The sequence below is a fragment of the Euprymna scolopes genome, chromosome 3 (assembly GCF_053919585.1).
Source record: "Euprymna scolopes isolate OS-2025 chromosome 3, ASM5391958v1, whole genome shotgun sequence".
Classification (NCBI taxonomy): Eukaryota; Metazoa; Mollusca; class Cephalopoda; order Sepiida; family Sepiolidae; genus Euprymna; species Euprymna scolopes.
The window spans coordinates 57,137,608-57,158,252 of NC_136484.1; the positions used below are offsets into that span (position 1 = coordinate 57,137,608).

The 20,645-nt window shown below is 32.5% G+C and overlaps 2 protein-coding genes across 2 annotated transcripts in view; both read left to right on the forward strand.

Moving 5' to 3' along the window:
• The first annotated feature begins 611 nt into the window (after positions 1-611).
• Positions 612-20,645, forward strand: part of LOC145255659 (signal peptide peptidase-like) — a 123,893-nt gene continuing 103,859 nt past the window's right edge. The window contains exons 1-3 of the mRNA XM_080114230.1: positions 612-646; positions 15,338-15,524; positions 19,209-19,348. The gene's annotated coding sequence lies outside the window, so the exon portion shown is untranslated. The remainder of the gene's footprint in view (positions 647-15,337; positions 15,525-19,208; positions 19,349-20,645) is intronic.
• On the forward strand, positions 630-19,352 carry LOC145261099 (large ribosomal subunit protein mL55-like). Its single transcript, XM_080119303.1, has 3 exons — positions 630-646; positions 15,338-15,524; positions 19,209-19,352. Exons 1-3 carry the CDS (start codon positions 630-632, stop codon positions 19,350-19,352), a joined length of 348 nt encoding a protein of 115 aa, XP_079975429.1.

Genomic DNA, 20,645 nt, shown 5'->3' on the forward strand with positions numbered 1-20,645 from the left:
CTCAGGGTACACCATCAGTGTTGCATCATCAGCAAAAAGTGTTCGCTAGTGAGCTAGTGAGCTAAACCATGTAAGGGAGTGGTGTGTTTACATGGTTTAGCTTACAAGCTAAAGTGGTTTCTTGGGGTATGGCGCTTGGAGCCAGTATGTGAGAGATTTAGGAGATGAATGAGGACCCGTGATGCTATCCACCCTAAAAAGTTGGGATCATATTTACTTTTTAGCACTTTAAATAAAATGTCCCCTCCCCTCAAGTAAATGTGGTATTTGGGTATCTGCAACGAGGCAAATATGTTAACTTAGATAAAGGATGACTAACAATCCTTATATGCCCACACTTTTGATGACCTTGTACCTAATTTGTTCAAAATGTATTTTTTTTCTTTTCAAATAATTCGAAGTTTAGTATTTGTTTTGCTTTAATTTCATCCCATATCAAGTGTCCTTGTTGAGGAGCTGGATTTTATCCACATTAAAAATCGACCTTGTGTCGAAATCTGCCCTTAAGGGGAGACAAGTAAATAGGAACACGACCGAATGGCATGATTGTGTGTGTGTGGGGGGGGGAATCTAAGGGAGTGAATCGATGAAGTTGTGTAGCATGGATTATCGCCCTTGTCTAAACCAATATGACTTCCTTAATACGGTAAGTTTAATGGTGTAAACATTATCCTTTTGTTTAAATGAAAATAAATTCTTTTCTATCTTCTTTTTTAATTAATATTATTTCCTTTAAACTAATTCCCAAAATTTTTCCTTTCATTTCCTTATCCAAACAAATTCTTGATTAATATTCGTTTTTTTCTCCTGTCAATGTGACCCTGACGGTTGTTAATACGTGTTTTATCGTCCACATTTGTTTCTCACGTTTTTGTTTAAAAATGAATTATACTTTCTTTTTTTTTTTTTTTTTTTTTTTTGGTACTAGTGCAGAGAATGATCCGGACGTAAATAATAACGTTATTTTCTTCAGATGCTGCACTTCATTTTCTTGTTCTCTTTCGGTGGAGGAGAAATCCTTCACGACTGAGACAATTTTTATTTTTGTACCTTTTCTCCACGTTAAAAAACGACCCTGGTGTCTAACTCTGTCCCGTGGGGAGACATAGTAAATAGGTACAATTAAATAAAAAAAACAAAAAAAAAAAACACATAAAACTTTAAACTTGGAAATACGATTTAAAAAATAGCGCGGACTCTGCACTAGTACCTTTTTTTTTAAATTTTATTAATATAAATTATTGATTGACATTATTGTTAACGAAATATTATATTACTGTTCGACGTCGTTATTTGATCAACGCTTCCGTTTCTTCAAAAATTATATTATGGCATGTGTGTATGTTTATTTTTATTTTCGTACTTTCACAGTAAAAGTCTGTGATGACTAGGTTTAAATTATATTTATCTAGAAAATTTTAATTGTTTTATTGTTTTTATTCAGTAATATTAGCAAATAAGTAGGCTATCCTTTTTATTATTTCAACAGTATATATTGTGATTGACATTATTAGGCGCTTCTTCCTTATAATAGCGAAAATGGAAATATTGAATTTCAAGTGAAATCGATGGTATCTACTTAAATTAAGTAACTTGTCATATTAGAATAATGAAAAAAAAATTACAAAAAACGATAAGGTAAAAAATTAATTATTCATGAAAACAGTTTTCGAAGACAGCGAATATTGAGTTTTACTAAATTGGCCTAAGATTTTCAGGTTTCAGAAAATATTTACCTCCCTTGGATCCAGTCGAACTCTCCGGTTTGTTTCTTCTTAAAAAAAAAAAAAAAAAAAAAAAAACCTCAATATTCGCTAATATTCTTCGAAAATTATTTTATGACGTTTCAGAAGCATGGGCGACCCTGACCGGTGTCAGTTGAAAATCGCTTACTGATGTAAAATTATTCTGCTTCCCAGGTCGGAGTTCCTCTGGCGTCGCAGAGTTTTCAAAAATTACTTCGACAATATTCTAACATGATATCCGCGTGTATTATATTTGTCAAAGTTTGTCTGTGTTTTTCTTTAAAAAATATTTAAATAATACGGGTTTGTATTACTATACACATAGATTCGAACATAGATTCGAAAAAGTAATTAAAAAACAAATATATAACAAATAAATGTTATCAAAGGCAAGATAAGTTACTTTTCTACCAAACTGGATATAATTCTCGTGTTTTTATTCAATTTAACATGTTTTTCAGCTCGAAAAACATGCAGTGTTTACCGATGTATTGGAACATTCAAAATGGCGCCCGACTCTCTCTTAAACACGGTAAGTTCGGAAAAAGGTGTTATAAATAATAAACTAGACAAAATACTGTTAGAAATTCGCTCAATATATATTACCGTGACATAGGTTGACATATATTCGGTGTTTTTTTAATAGTATTTTGTCTAGTTTATTATTTATAACACCTTTTCCCGAACTTACCGTGTTTAAGAGAGTCGTCCGCCATTTTGAATTGTCCAATACATCGGTAAACACTGTATGTTTTTCGAGCCGAATAAATATGTTACATTGAATAAAAACACAAAAAATATATCCAGTTTGGTAGGAAAGTAACTGAATATAATTTTCGTGTTTTTATTCAATGTAACATGTTTATTCAGCTCGAAAAGCATACAGTGTTTACCGATGTCAAAATGGCGCTCGCGACTCTCTCTTTAACACGGTAAGTTCGGGAAAAAGTGTTATAAATAATAAACTAGACAAAATACTGTTAAATTCGCTCATTATATGTTACCGTGACATAAGTTGACATATATTCGGTGTTTTTTTAATAGTATTTTGTCTAGTTTATTATTTATAACACGTTTTCCCAAACTTACCGTGTTAAAGAGAGAGTTGGGCGCCATTTTGAATTTTCCAATACATCGGTAAATACTGTATGCTTTTCGAGCTGAATAAACATGTTAAATTGAATAAAAACACAAAAAAATATATCCAGTTTGGTAGAAAAGTAACTTATCTTGCCTTTGATAACATTTATTTGTTATATATTTGTTTTTTGACAACTTTTTCGACTCTATGTGTACAGTAATACAAACCCGTCGTTTTTTATCAGATATAATATATACGTCAAAAAATGACATGGTAAATTCTTATGACGTGCCCCAGCGTATTATAAACTCCTCAACCTCCTCATGTTAAGAACGGCTTTCAGAATAAACACCACCACCACCCCCCAAACCTCGAAAACCGTTCTTAACATGGAGTGGTTGGGGGGGGGGGGGTATTCCGAAAGCCGTTCTTGATATGGGGTGGTTGGGAATGTGTATACTACGCTGGTTGTAAAAAAAAAAATACATTATTTTTGCACCAACCTTATAATATATTTTATAATACTAAAACAAATCCAAACCATTGAAAAACATATTTTAATTTTTTAATAAATATAAAGAAATCAATAAATATTTAAGAAAGTAATATTTTTATTGTTAAACTAAAGAGACGTTGTTCCAATTTTGATTGGGGCCTGCTGAGTATTTGGATGTTGATGAAATTATTGAATATATTTTTCAAGACATTATTGACTACCTTCCCAATGTGAAGTCTTATTCTGAACGATTTTACTTAAGAATGGGATCTCTTTTCATTGAATTGGGAAAGTTCTTTTTGACTTCTCGGACAATCTTTTTGCTGGAGCCAGCATTAGGCCAAAATACTCATTTCTAAGTTTTTCCTGAGAGTTGAAAGGAGAGGTGATTCAGCTGTCTGGGAGAAGGATACCACCAGTGTCCTCCATTCTAAAGAATACTAAAGATGAAGCATCAATTGAAATGAATGGCTCTCGTTTTCGGGAGGCTTCCCAGTGCTTATTGATGGAGAGTTAGATCTGACAACTCACGTACCCCAGTTGAATTCTCTGTGGGGTGATTTTCAGGATGTTAGCTACTCCCTCACCAAAAGGTTTGACCAGAGTTCTATTAATATTTCAATCAATGACATAATTGGACGATCTCCTTCAGATGCTTGGACACCTTGCAGTTAGTACCCTGTCTGCAAGAGTGGGCGTTTTCAATCCAAGAATGGTCCTCTTTGCTGAGATAAAATCTTTCCATCCCGCTGATCAGACTTTGTCTGGTGAGAGTGCTCATCTTCCATCTCTACTGCATCAAACTGCTCCAGTCAAATCATTACGCTTACGTTTTGTGTGCAAATCTTAACCCATGTGCATGGACTTTTTTTGCCAACTTTATTCTCAACAGCCAAGTCTAGTGAGGACTCAAACAGATGTTTGCCATAAAATCTTTAGAGCTTCCCAAACAAGAAAGCTTCTCTGATTCTGACCAAGAAAAATAAATCAATTCCAGGAAACTGTTGTACTGAGTGATAATATAAGGTGCCTTCAATAAGTTTCCAAACTTTTCTGTACAGACATTTGAAATTGTTGAAGACTCTTGAAAATTCAGTATGTTATTGCTATACATCAGGGGTGCATGCACTTTTGCAATTCGTGAGCTATTTCTAAAATAACCAAGCCAAAATGATCTACCAAGTAGAATATAACTAATTTAAATTTGTAATGTATTTATTTAAAAATATCTTGAACTATCCATAAATGTTGGCATACCTTACAAAATTATATGAATCCAATTGCTCAATGCAACATTGTGCATTTTTGACATTATATTACTCTGATGACTTACACTGAAGTGAATTTGCCAAAGATGCATAGTCTGAAAAGTAGCAATTGAGAGGACCCTCAAGCATGCTTCTAAGTGATCATTGGTCATGGTAGAACAGTACTTGGATTTAATCTCCATGTTAGAAAAGATTGTCTCACATAGATAAGTGGAGCCAAATAATGCAGTCAATGAAGTTGCACATTTTATCATATTAGGATACTTTTCATTTATAAATAAGCTCCAAAACTGTCCATGCGCTCTAGACTTCAGCTGAATGTCAGCTTATAGTATCAAAAGTTCATCCTTTATTCTAGACTAGTGAGGGGTACCCGGCGTTGCCCAGGGGAGGGGTAAAAAAAAAAGTAAGTATGAGGATCGAACCCGAACCCTTGATGCAAAGTTGTAAATTAAAGTGTGAAAAAAAAAATGTGCGACGTTAACCATTGCCCCACCGCGAGATGCTAACGGAAACACATTTGAATTTATTTAATTACTTGGATTTGGCAGGTGCCCGTTTTAATGAGTTAATGAGGTCAAGTTTGACTGCGGGATAGTATTTCATTTACTGCTGAACGCTTTTTTTCCCCCCCTAAGATGTTATTGGAAAAAGACTAACTCACATGCGGCGAGCGACAAATGTTGAATATTTATCTTCTCAAAATCGAGCAAATTGAATAGACAGGCGAGCTTCGTTGTTAACTGTGAGATATTACGATTTACATGTGATATAAAAAGTTTTAAAAAGTTGTGAAGTGAAGCGACCGACCGCTTCTCTGAAAAAAGCCTTTTGTAGACATACAGAAAAAGCGAACACACACACATACATACATACATAAATTTTCGCTTTTATATTTATAGATGAGTTCAGGCTGAACAGAGTTGCAATGTTTGATGCAAGTGAAATAGCCCCGGCATCTTCCCAAAAAGGGTAGCACATGAATGTAGCAATAGGTTTGAGTAAAGCAAAGTTTTGAAATCTTTTATCAAACTCGTACAGACAATTGTCAATCTGATTTGTGTAGTGCATACTATCAATCTGCAGACATGACTTTCTCTGCATCTTCAGCTCTGATGTGAGGTCTTAGAAGTTTGCGAAATCATGGTGTTGGAGCTTTGAGGAGAAATAATGCATTTTTTGCTTGAAAGCATTAACTGAGTTTTTCGTATTAATCACAGTTTTGTCTTTTTCTTGAAGTTCTAGATTAAGATTATTCAACATTTTGGTCAGATCAGTTAAAAATGCTGATCGTCACTTAGTTGGTTATATTCTGCACTTTTGATTTCTCGGAAGAAAACCTTGATATCCAGACAGAGATTTCGAAATCCTTGTAGGAATTTTCCTTGACGAAGCCATCTGACATCAGTGTGCAACAATAACTCAGAGTGGTCACCATCAATGTTATTCAGATGTAAATGGAATAGCCATCTGTGAAGAGATTTGGCATGAATAGAACAGGCAATCTTCATTGCTGCATCCATTATTTCTTTCATGTTAAGCATTTTAGAACATAAAGCTTGTTGATGTATTATGCAATGGTAATTAAGGAAGTCTGGTAAAGAATCTTCTTTCCTTGCGTTGGTAATAAACCCATTCAGGTGACCAACCATCGCAGACGCTCTGTCAGTGGTGATGGACACCATTTTGTACACTGGAAGCTGGGTATTCTCAATGAAGTTTTTAAAGGACAGAAATATGTCTTCTCACATGTGTTCTTTCATGGGCAGGATTGTTAACAACTATTTTGTGCTCATATCAATAAGCACCATCCGAATAAAAATGCACAACTGGGCTGAGTCACTCAGATCAGTAGACTCATCCAGCTGCAGAGAAAAACACTCACACTCTAAAATGTCTTTCTACAAAGTTGTTTGGTTAAATCCTGAGTTATAGCTTCACTGCATCTTGTAACTGTAGTTCTTGATAGCTGGAGAGCTCTTATCCATGGCAGTATTTCTGTTTTATATTTAAAATCTTTGAACAATGACTCGGCAGCTTTAATAAATGCATCTTTTACCATTTCTCCATCTTGGAAAGATTTCTTGTTCTTAACAATTAAATGAGTGACCAGAAACGAAGCTTCAGTGGTTGCATTTGCTTTTGAAGTTTGCTGTTTGGAAAATGACTGCTGTCTGGAATATTGGGATTTCAGTTCCTTTACTTTTATCGGCTCACTTTTTGGTTAAAATTCAGTATCATAATTTTTATGGACAGTCTGAAAATGCCGCTCCACATTTTCCTTTTTCGGTATAGCGACTACAGAATGGCAGATGAGGCAAACACACTTAGAAAATTGCATAGTGCCAAAAGAGTCAACCTCCCATTCCATACGGAAATGGTAACGTTTTGACTTTTTAGTTGATCGAACTCCTCCACTCATTTTTATAATGTTAAATTTAGAAAAAATAAATCAGAGGCCTTCCGACTAGCTTGCTAGAGTGCACCACTTTGTGCAATTGCAATGGCCTTTTTGATAGAAAAGGTTAGATTAACCCGACTGATCAACCACATCAACTAAATGATGAATTTAAAAAAAAAAATGGATAATGGGAAGAATCTTTCTTTTAATCAGGGTTGCATTCGTTTCGTTCAATTTTGTTTTGTCCGGTTTTAAAATTTATATTTTTTAAATATTCAAACGAATACAAACGTATTTCATTTTGTTTCGTTTCGTTTCGTTGGTTTTTTTTTGGGGGGGGGGGGTGTCAAAATTTGAAATTTACATTTTTTTAATTTTGGAATTAATATGAACAAATTTCATTTCAAACTGATTCAAGATTTTTTTTTCAAGATTATCATATTTTTTTTTTTTGATAACAACCAATAACTAATTTTTTCGATATTTCAACATAAAATTTTTGGTGGAACGTGAACACATTACCAACAGAACAAACAAAAACAAAAGAAATTTATTTCATTTTGTTTCGTCCAAATTTAAAAATCTATATCAAAATATTAGAACGAAACGAACAATGAAATTAATACAACCCTGGTTTTAATGATGTGAAATCGGCCCACAGTACCTTCACGATCGGCATATTGGGCACCCCTGCTATACATCTTATGGGATGACTAACCAATTTTTGTGATTTCAGGTTCAAATGAACAGCTACAGCAGGAATTCGAATACACCCTACTGAAGCCTAATTGTCACAGCTGGTGAATTTAAAAAAATACAATCTGGACGTGAGGACAATTTAGAAGAACAATATGCAATAAAATTCTGTTTTAAACTTGGAAAAAATGCCACAGAAACGTATGGAATGCTTCAGCCACTCAAAATTTGAGTGGCATAAGAGATTCAAGGAAGGCAAGTAATCTGTGAAGGATGATTACAGGTGTGGGTGGAGTAAGGAAGTCAGAACACCAGAGTTGATTGGCCAAATAAAGAATTTAATGAATAAGGATCGTCATGTGTCTATAGAGACAATAAGTGCACAGTTTGATGTTAGTGTGGGAACTGTATACACAATTATTCGCGAGAAAATGAAGATGTGGAAATTTGCCCCAAAGATGCAGTCCACAATTCCATCTTTTCAATAAACTATTTGACCAAGATGGACATCAAGACAGTTTCTCACCCTCCCTGTGACTTTTGGTTATTCCCTATAAGCTAAAAAAAAAACCTTAGAGGATATCATTATGAGACAATTGAGGAGATGAAAGAGGCTGTGACGAGGGTCAATGACATGCTCATACAAGAGAAGTTGTTGGAATGGTACACAAGTGCATTGCAGCTGGTAGAGATTACTTTGAAGGGGACTAGACTTTCATGTGTGTACTATCATTAAAAGTGGTCATACGAAAAATGTCTGGAAACTTATTTAAGCCACCTTGTAAGTATTCTGTGTGGTACAACATGCACTTGTTGTCATTGCTGAGACCACTCATCATCTCAAAGCATTGATCATCAAGCCTTAATCTTATAATCCTCTTCTGATCTTAGTGGAGTGATCTTCTTTTTAGTCAGTCTATAGTGTTTTCTTTGTGTAGAGTTTGAAGTGCTCTTTAAGAAAATCTGGAATGGATTTAATGCCATAATCTTGTTTTGGTACTTGGGTCCTTATAGTAAGGGTCATAATTTAGCAATATTTCACATCTTTTTACACCTAACCCAACTTTGATCTACAATCTACCTGTAAGTGTCAAAGGAATTTTTCAGCAAGTTTGCTCTTAGACAAAAGAAATTATTTTGTAAATTATTGTATTTTTTAATAATAATTGTTATCTACTTTGTCACGAGCCCTATGACCTAGTCGGATTTAAGGCTAGGGTTTTTTTTTACTATTTTTTTTCAGTCTGAAATGATACAAAGTGACTTAACAATAACAAATTTAGAGGTAAATCTTAAAATCAGTTCCCACACTTTAAAAGTATACAAGTAATTAGAAAATAAAATTTTGATTTATTTGATGATTATAATTAAAAAATTTTTTTTTTTTTTTCGATTCTCACCTGCTAATTATACTGCAAGATTACTTATATGTAAATACCCTGAAAAACATGGCAGTAAATGTCTGTATATATATATATATAATTCCCTCACTCTTTATCTGTGCCTAAACCTAAACATAGATTCCATGAACAAAGCTTCTTTCTTAGAACTGCATGCCTGTGGAACTCTGTTCTGTTTTCCTGTTTGCCAACTGACTACAATACGGTTGTTTTCAAGTCCAACGTGAACAAATTCTTGATGAGCCATCCCCTAAGTAATCCAATTTACCAAATTTCCACTGCTAATGATGACTGACATGTTTCCCTTGACCACTGTACACTCATTAACCCTTATCCTCGAATGGCCTTTGACCCTTGATAAGTGATGACTACACAGACACAGCTTGACTGTCACACCTTTTTCACCTTTGAATTTAAATTGCTTCATCAGTCAATTATAAATAGCAAGGCATTCTTTTATTTAGCTTTAGTTCACATTCTAATACAATTTTTATGTGTATAGCTTTGCAGAGCTTGTGATTCATAGTTAAAAAATGTTTAACTAGGTAATAAACACAAGTTACTGTGCTTCTGACCTAAAAAATTTCGGTTCTCTCTTTTATTTGATACACAACTAAAAACATATAACATATGATATTTAACTTAATACGATGAGCAAAAATGTATGCCTGGTCGCTGCACATATTGCTATTAACATTTATCTAACATATAAAATTATCTTGTCAGATTTTCAAAGTCAGATCCAAATAACAATCTGTCTAACATATCGATATTTGATTTAGACTGGCCTATTTATTTTGTTTTATTCTTCCACTATGTTATTGGTACAAATATATTTTGCTTCAGCTTTTTTCTAAAAAATTCTAATGTGATTCCTTTGCTGAAAGATGATGTTCTTAGAAAATAAATTTACTAAAATAAACATACTTTCATTAATTACTAACAAGACTAGCTGTAATTGCCTGGAGTGCTAATTTACATAAATAATGTAGTTTACAGAAAGAAAAGTAAAACTAACAATCTAGTTAATGTTGTAATTTGAAATGGGGAAAAATGATGAGGCTCAAACTCACAAAACCTTTTACTAAGTATGGTGAGCCAACCAATTAATCCACAATGGCAAGCATGAAAGTATGATGCTATTAAATACATAAACAGGTCTTTTATTTCAGGTCCTGGATATGACCTTAAACTATACCCGATGGTGAGCCCCCAGCTTGCAGGCTTTTGGGAGTGTGGAGCCACCCTTTAATTGCCATTGCTCCCAGGTCCACTCTGACCCGGAATGGTAGTACTTGTTAGGGTCCCAACTATGGGTTAAATAGAAACCGACTTAAAAAAAACAAATATACTCTATTAAAAAATTCTTCAAAATCACTGGATTCGGCATTAAATAACCTGAAAAAGGGTTGATATGCCATAAAACAAAAACAACCAACGATCTTTTATTTCTAGTCTCCTTTCTCTCACAAAAATTTAAAAAAAAGCCTTCTTGAATAGTCTTTTGGTTTCTGTCCGTTTTGCAATGGACCTTTTGCTAGTGGTCAGGCCTTTGGTTACCACTTGTCTCCAAATGTTGCAGATTTTAGCCTTGGGCTCCTAGCTGGTAAGGTCAATATCACATGCTTTTATGTTGCGTCTGCACACGTCGACATAGCAGAGGTAAGGACAACCCATTTTCCTTTTGCCAGTAGCGAGTTCACCGTAGAGAATGTATTTTGGGATTCACCCGTTGTCCATGCAGTGCATATGGCCTATTCAGTGTAGGCGTCTTTGGTGAGGGAGGGTGAACATGGAAGGGATATCAGCCCTTGTGAGCACAGCATTGTTTATAACTTTGTCCCTCCAAGAGATTCTTAGAATTCTCTACAGATTACGCATGTGAAATGTGTTCAGTTTCCGTTATTAGTAATCAAAATAAAATCTATCGATCGGATTAAATATGAAATTAAATTCTTTGTTTTTAACAACATGGACCAATATTTGCCTTAAATGACTGATAAAACAGATTTTTCTATGTAGCCTTTAGGAAAAAAAAAATATTTCTTACAAAATATGGTGGGAGGTATAAGATTTTTTAATTTTCTACCCATCAACATTTACTTAAATATATAAACTACTAAAAATGTCTGTACAGATTTCGTGCTTTCTCTTTAAATGACTGACTCAAACTCATATAATGATAATAAATCAGTACATCTCTTGTAACCATCATTCACAACACAAAAGATTGAGACCAGTTGGCGCACTCTGTTTTCCAGTTAATTTATAACATTGGTTCCTAGTGTTCAGTCCATTATAACTTTACTTCCCCCCACTCTTTATCTGTGCCTAAACCTAAACATAGATTCCATGAACAAAGCTTCTTTCTTAGAACTGCACGCCTGTGGAATTGTCTTCCGTTTTCCTGCTTTCCGGCTGACTACAATATGGTTGTCTTCAAGTCTAACGTAAATAAGTTCTTGATGAGCCGTTCCATATAAGTTATCAAATTTACCAAATTTTCATTACTAATGATTACTATATTGTCCAATTTCTACTGTACACTCTTTAACCCTTATCCTTGAGTGGCCTCTGGGCCTTGATAATGAGGTGATACCTATGTAAAAAAAAAAATATATATATATAATTATATAGGAAGAAATGAACTTAAAAAATATACTACTTTTTTTCTAAATCTATTCATTTATTTATCTACTTTTACTTAGAAACAGATTTTACTAAAATCATGTGAAAATAGAATTTTGTTTCCTTACTAAGTATAAATAAGTAATTTGTATTTTTTTTAAGGTTTTCTTAAGGTTTTCTTATATAATGTGTATACAAAACTTTTTCTGATCTAAATGAATGCAAATCTATTGTCTGCTTATTATATATTAGCCATCAAAATGAATTACCATTATTTAAATTTATAGTATAAATATTATACATACAAAAGACCCAATGACAGTTATTTGAATACCTAATTTGCATAATTAGGTTTTAAACAGTTCATAATAAATTAATGTTTAATATTATTAATTTGTAATTTTATTGTGATATTTTTCCCATATATATATATATATATATATATATATATATATATATATATTACTAGCAAAAGTACCTGTCGTTGACAGGGTTCAAAAACAGCCTACAGAAAATGGACTCTGATTTATGAAAGTATGATAGGTTATGAAAAGGAAGGGTTGTAAATTTGGGTTGAATTTGGGGTATCCAAAACTAAAGCAAAATATGATGAAAGTAAAAATAAAATAGATAAATCCCATAATTTATTATACCATACCTGTTCACACTGAAACACTTATCACAATATTCTGTGGATCTATATTAAAAAACCTCATTCAACTTTGTGACATATTTCCATTCTATGGAGGTCAGGTGCGAATGAACACCCCATAATTTTATTATACTATATTTCTTCAAACTGAAACATAATTATCAAAGTATACTTACGCAGATAGATATGAAAAGTCTTTATTAAAGTTTGTGCCTATTTCCATTCTATGGAGGCCAGGCGCGAACGCAGACCTCACAATTTTATTATACCATCCCTATTTAAGTTAAAACATACTTATCAAAGTATTCTTATGTACATCTATATCAAAAACACTTGTAAATGTGTTTTTTTTTTTTTTTAATTTTTAAATTTTTTATTTCCATATTTTGTGGACCAGGCACGAATGCAGACTCCACAATTTTAATGAACCACCATTCTGCCAGATCAAACATACCCATTCCTGTGTCTCGATAGATCTTCTATCATTATATGTAATCAGTTTTTTAAAATGGTCAACCATATAGGAGCCTATTCGTGACCAGACACACACACACACACACACACACACATTCAGCTTTATATCATATATATATATATATATGTTTGTATGTCTGCCTAAAACTTTTGACAGAAGTGAGGGATTTTCACGAGATCGGTATTGTTTTGAAGCTGGACCCTTCAGACGAAAATATTGAAAAATTGTCCAAAAATATTAATTCCTTCACTCTCAACTGGGTACTTTTTCTGGGGTTGCTTTTTTCACCAACATTTTCGAAAGTAGGATTGAAGAGTCAGTACCTCCAAGGAGGAGCACTCTGACCTTCAAAAAGTGTCTGAATAGTCCCATCGGCATTCCTCGGCAGGGGCATCTCAGGCAATTAGCAATAAACCAACCCTTTCTCAAAAAGAGAAGGCAAAGCCTGGTTGGGTGAACCTCCTTGAACTGCACAGGACCAACAACAACAGATTGAGGGGGAGATTGAGAAATTCATCTCAATTCAACAGGGAAAAGGCCATTTTAGAAAAGGCATAGATTTTGTTTATTTTAATGCCAAGATAAAAACTCTAGCAACACCTTCCAGGTGGCCATAAGTAAGTGTATCCCTATATGACCACTTGTATACTAGCTGTGTCTCTCCAGTTGGTTGAAGAACCATTTCAAAATTTCTTTACCCTATACTATCATATCTTCCTAAACAATCACAGCTTAATATCTTTGGCATTCTCCTTTTATTCTCTAATATATACATCTAATTAGGAATGTGAGTTCTCCACTAAAAATGCGGAATTCCATTTTTTTGTAATTCAGAAAAAAAAAAAAGCAGATTTCCACTTAAATCTGCTTTTATTATTTGAATAAGAAAATACTGATTATTTTATGTCCTTTATTGTTTTTATCTTTTGGCTCAATTTTATTTCAATTTCTTTTTCTCTCTAGATTTTAATCTTTCTTTCTCTTTTTCTGGTTTATCTCTTCCTCTCTTCCTTTGCTTTCCCCCTTCCAGGTTGGGAAATGAGGGGGAAGATTGAGAAATTCATCTCAATTCAAAGTGCTTTTGTCATTGGCCATTCACATCTATTGCCAAAGTCAGTGGAAAAATGCTTGGATCATTCTACCACTCCAAAAGTACCTCATTACTAGGGCTATGACAACAGCATATTCTTTTTATTATTTTGACTCTCTAGTGTGTATCCGTTGATATTTTATATGCTTTTATATAGAGTGGCATGGTTCTCGGTTGATTAACTGTGTCTGTGTTATACTCGAGAGTCAAAACAGTGATAAGAATATTCTGTTGTCATAGCTCTACTCATTACCAACGCAATCCTATACCACCTGTATGAGCCAAATACATCCTAAGAGCAGTACTATTGCTACCTCTGTAAAGGAGCTGCTCAGAACACTCTTTTTCTACCTTGACAAGATAAAAAAACAGGTTCAAACTCTAATGAGCAATGTTTTTTTTTCTCCTTACTAACTCTTTCTCACTTTGAAGATAGTAACATATAAGTTGTAACATGCAGTGCATTACAACTTCAAATTTCTCATGTTGAGAATGCTAGATATTATATAGAAGATAACAGTTCTTGTTCAGAATTATCCCATATTAAAAAACAAAAATAAAGAAAAATCTGTACAATGTACGTAACCCATGACAAAGCAAAAATTTCATATTAAAAAAAAAAAACTATGTAAATTAATCGACAATTTTATTTTTAAATAAGAAAATAAAATTTTATGAGTATCCAAGAAGTGGCTGCCTCATCTGCCATTTTGAAAATAATTACAAAAAATAAAGGACTCAACAATAACTCATACTTACTAGATTTATGTTATAATGCCTATGAATTTCCATTAATCTCTTCAAAATTATTTTCTTTATAAAAATAAAACTACCTGATCAATTTATATGATGTTTGGTATATGATGTTTTTGTTTCTTTATAAATATATATATATATATTATACAGATATATGCTATTTAAAGTTGTCAATCCACAATCCATTCTAGTGTTGTTCTTGCAAAGCGATGCAATCATCTTCCCACATACAGTGCCTGGTATTCCCAAATGGTCACCCATCTGCTACTAACTTCAGTGAGCAAATGACAATGTGATTATCAAAGATCAGATGAATGTTACCAGCTATCTACATAGTTGAGAATGATTTCAACAACCGAAGGGAAACAACTCTTTGACATTGTGAAAGTATGAAATGACTCCAAATTCTATTTGAAAGCAAAATGAGAATTATAAGATTTTTTTTTTAAATAGAATTTTAAAAAAAATTATTTATTCATTTAAAATACTTATCAATGAAAAACAAAGCAAGGAAATTCTTGCCTTTTTTGTTTATTATTATGAAATAAGTTTACTAGCATATGTTCGTTGACCTGGCTTTGTTCTTTGACTCATTGAAACGAATTGCATAAAACGGTTATGTAATTGTTTGTAATAATTTCCTTTGCAGAACAAGCACACTTGTCCGTCTTTTACCAAACAGTCTGAGCTGCGACTGCGTACGATGGAACTCCAATCGGGCTTCCATCAGTCGAATCAATCGGACAATTTATACTCGTCTTTATCCAGTCAGAGTGGTTCGGCCAGATGGTTCAACTTTCCAGATACGTTATAAAGAACCACGAAGAATTATCACTGTAAGTAAAATTGAAACTTCGTTTCTGCATTTGAGATGAGGATTGGGTATTCATATTATTTGAATTCTTCGGACTACTGTTCTCATCTTGAAAATGACACTCAAGATGAGAGCAGTAGTCCGAAGAACCCAAATAATATAAAATTGAAAATTGTCAATAAAATTAATTTGCACTTTTACTTCAATACATTTACACGGATAAAAGGCTGTGTTCAGTAGAGGAAGAGAAATCCTTCTTTACTGGAGCAATTTTTATTTTTGTCCCGTCCAGGGTGTCCCTTTTTGGAGAGCTAGATTCCACATTCAGAAACTAAGCTTTGTCCTCATGTGGAGGCAGGTAAACAGAAACTCAGATGTTTTAAGTTTCAGAAAAGAATCTTTTTCGAATGAGAGCGAATCATTTGAAGATAGTTAAGATTTTAAAAATTAATCAATTATCTAAACTCTGTCATTAGTTTTGCTATTTTTAGCTAAAACTTGCTGTTTCTAATTATCTTTAAAACTAGACTTTTTAGCCAGTTAAAAACAGACAAAAGTTATAGCCCATTCACTTAGAGTAGGTACTTTATATCAAATTGATGGTTGAATATGCTTTTATTTTTGCATTGACCATTAGGCTACGTTGGCTGTTAACTTTTTAACACCTAATTGTCTATTACAAACAACTGCAACAATGGTGTCTTTAAGGACTATGGAATTCTTCTTTTCCCTGCATTAATCGATGAATGAAACCCATGTATGAATGTTTATATTGTTTTTTGATAAAAAAATTCTTTTTACAAAGATCCTAGATTTGATTTTATGTGATGTGAAAAAATTCACACCCCTTGTAGGCAACGTGTGTAAAAATACCATCGGAGCCCAAAGGTTAAATACTAGTCCCTGTTGATCCCTAACTATGCATCGAATGAATACCATAATACTTAGTTTGCTGCACCTTATTATAACAAAGGTCCATCAAAACTTCAACCAGATCAACCAAGAAAAAGTGGAATGGACAGACGAGAAATATAATGTAGATGCATCTTGCCTATACACTTTTTATACTTTCCCCATTCAATATAGATCCAAAACCCTAGATTACTTATAAATCTTTGTACCCTGAGAATGGTCTTCTACAGAAAGGAAAGAAGTGTGCGTCCAGCTAAAAGTTACAAAATTATAAATCAAACACCTACAAAGTTGGTATATTCTTGATCACCATTGATCCAGATGAATAATATCTACAAAATAATTTTAAAAAATTATCCATTCTTTGGAAGTCAACTGGGCCGGGTTTCATCAGGGGAGAGGAAGGGGTCAGCTTTTCAGTTATTTTATTTACTAATGCCGACTCATTCCTCAAGAAATCTATATAAAGGATAGTTATATATGTGTGTATGTCTAAGGAGAAGAATGGGCTGGAAACAGAGAAAGATAGAGAAGGGTAGAGAGATGGAAGTTTTAAGAGAAATATGTTACACTTTTGTCTCAGCAGCGTTGTGTATTTTTCTGCTAGTTTATAATAAAAGGAAATTGGAACTTATTGTGAAACTGATCGATTTTTCAACCAAAACACTCTATCCTGGGTATGCATACAGTGTTGAGGTTTCGATTTAGAAATTTTGGGAGTCGTCTCTTAGTTGCCATTATTCCCAGGTTCACTTTAACCAAGAGTGGTAGTACATGTCAGGGTCACATCTATGGACTAAATAGAATCTTCCCTGGTTATGACATGAAACTATATCTGGCAGTGTACAAAGTAGACACTATAAATAAATATTTGAACATATTAAGAATTTGATGCATAATCACATTTACAATAAAATGGTGTGATTTGGCATTTAAAAAAAAAAAAAAAAAAAAAAAAATTCAAGTTGATATATCATAAAACAATCTCAAAACTAAACTCTAACTTAAATAATGATTAAGCACAAGGGAAGTAATTCTCCCTTAGGCTAGTAAATGTACAACAATTGAAGTAGTAAACGAAAGCCAAGTAAAATATTGGAGAAAGTGGACTAAAGAGAAAGAGGATAAATAAAGACTTGGCCAGAGATAAGATTAATTTGGAAGTCAATTTCTAAAAGCCATCAAACACTTGCCAGTATGTAAAATGAACCTTAAACTATATGATGATGATCATCATCATCAAAACATTCATTTTTTATTTAACAAATACTTGATTTTGTAAATTTAATTTAATGTTTAATTTGGTAGCGAAAAACTCTAAATAATATAAAATAACAAATAATGTGCAAAAGTTAATTATCTTAAGGGATTTAAAAGCCTTTCCCTAATGACTAAAGTACTTTCATAAAGTTTATTTTTGTTTAAAGCTAAGGAAAATTTAAGAAATCCTGTTGAGAAGTATACTTCAGCTAATTTTGTTATTAAAGCTTGAGTTTTTGTTTTTGTTTTTTTGTCTTCCAAAAAACAAAGGGAAATTTAAATACAGAGTGACATTAAAAAAAAAAAACATGCTACTCATAGAATTGTTAATGAAATTCACAAGCGTTTCTGCAATCCAATCATATTTTATAAATAAACTTCAGTCTGTGCATGCCTTGTCCACCAATTTTTCATCATAAATGTCCAACAATCTTTTTTATCGTCATTCAATGATAAGCACATTGGATATGATATAACACATTCACCCTCTACGCTCCCAAAACGTCACTCATGGAATCATTAATAAAATTCACAATCTTTTCTGAAATCCAACAGAATTTGATACAAATAAATTTCAACCTATACCTTACTTGTCCACTAAGTTTCAACCATAAATGTCCAACAGTCTTTGTTTTATCACTGTTGTAAGCACACCTGGATGTGACATAAAAAATTGCCAATAACTCTGACATACTTCTCTCTTGGCACTGCCCTGATTTCGTTTGTGACAGTTCTCTTTCATAATATAGGATTGTTGGTGTAACTATATTATAATAGCAAAATTCAAAATTTTGAATTTCAAGACAAACCAGTGGTGTCTACTTAATTGTCATGTTACAGAAATGAATATATCCCAAAATTTATTAAAAAACGAAAAGGTAGAAGAATATTATTAAAGAAAACATTTTTTTGATGAAAATTAGTGAAAATAAAATGTTTGACTAAAAAAAAAAAAACGCAGGACAGTTTCAAAGGGAGGTAAAAAAGCATGTAACTATTGTCAATTTATTTTTTTATAAATTGTGCGTTTTGTCTTATTTTTAGCATAACTGAGTTACTTCCCTTTTATTATGTCACATCTTCCCAAAGAAATATGGCTAAGAAAATTTTTTAAAATAAACATTGAAAACTCGTGTTTTTTTAAATAATGCAGTAACATTTAAGTACTTCTAACATGCCAATTAAATAGATATTATTGCTTTTAGTTGAAATTGATGCAAAAAGTCAGTACATACTATTGTTTTGTTTTTTTAGTAGATTTTTTTTTAATTTTCCAAATTTCGCTATTGTAGTGTAGTTGAGATCTTTGAGATAACTCCACAAATAAAAATAATTGGAGAGGGAGAAGAAGGATAACTTTATCTGAATATGTAATAATGAGATTGGTTTTCACATTGAATACAAAACTCGCCTGAAATCAAGTGCTATAGATTATATGTTGAATATAGTACAGACTCATATAATCTTTATGCTTCTATGTTTATCTTTGTGTTTGTTACATAAATTCATTTTTTTTTTCTTTTTTTATTTGTAGCTTCCTGTTGATATTGAAACCTTATCACCTGAAGAGAAACAGAAACACCTACTGAAGAGAAAGCCGAAACAGATTATACATGTTGTTGAAGATTTTGAAGATGACTATGATATCGATCGATACAGTCACCTTTGGAAAAAGTAACAAATTTTTTTGTTATAGTTATTTCCTGGTTGGTTTTTAATTAAATATTTATCCGAGATTTGTTGACGTTTCATTGTTATTTTCTCTGTCGATCAAAGGAAGTTATGTTTTTTATTGTTGTTTTGTTTTTTGTTTTGTTTTGTTTTTATTTTGTTTTGTTTGTTTGTTTGTTTGTTTGTTTGTTTATCACTAGATTACTCATAAACTTATAAATGGATTTTAATTCAACTTTTTTTTTTTTAGAGAAATAAGAGCTTAACCCAAAGGACAGTCTATTATATTTGGATAATAATCTGTATCACAATCTACATCTAGGAATCAGTGCAAGTCCATAACTCTCCTTCCCTCCCTCAAGAAAAAATAAAAATAAAAAAAATTTGTTTTTTCATTATTTTAGTAAAATTCAAAAATTGAAATATTGAATTCCAAGTGAAACCAATGATGTCTACTGAATTGTCATATCACAGCAATGAATATATCCAAAAATTATGAAAAATGATAAGGTATAAAATTAATTATAATTAAAAATAATTTTTGAAGACAATTAGCAATAAATAAAGTTTTGCAAAAAAAAAAAAAGTTCTAATTGTAGCAGAAGGGAGGTAAATATTTTCTGAAAACTGAAAATCTTTGGCCAATTTAGCAAAACATAATTTTTACTAATTGTTGTTCTATGCGAGGTGCAGGGAGGGGGGGGAGTTGCACCGTATATTTAAATCAATGAATTTACAATAATATTGTGGGGTCTACATTTATGATGAGCATCTATGAAAAGGAAATGTGACTTTTTATTTTATCTCATTGGCCGGGTTTCATCAGGGGAGAGAAATAAAGATTGGTATATATATTAACTTAAAAACGAAACAAATTATAAATTACAAATAGAAATGGTAATATGGGATTCAGGGCTTGAACCTGAAGTACACAAGAGTTATCAATTATTCCTGGGAAAAGCTGAGGAAGTTAAAGACCATAAATTTACTGAAAAATATCTTAATGTCGCTTTCCTTTCATTCCATTTTCCCTCAAATCAGTGTTGAGCACAGCTTTGGGACCCACTACAAAATTGAATATTAAAGAATATATAACATAAGAAGAAAAGGGATAAGATGGTGCTATGAGCTGGGTGTAAAAGGAACACAAGTCCCAGGCAAAACTTGGTCTTACTACGTGTATAATATAATGTGCTAATTTGTGTTTTTATAAAATTGCAAAACAAATGTTTATGGATATAAAAATATTTAATAATAATAATAATTATCAAGCTCCTATACAGTTGAGTCCTTTCAAGAG

Coding starts and splice junctions, on each gene's coding strand:
- LOC145261099 (XM_080119303.1), top strand. Junction 15,525..19,208: donor AACCACGAAGAATTATCACT/GTAAGTAAAATT, acceptor TTTTATTTGTAG/CTTCCTGTTGATATTGAAAC.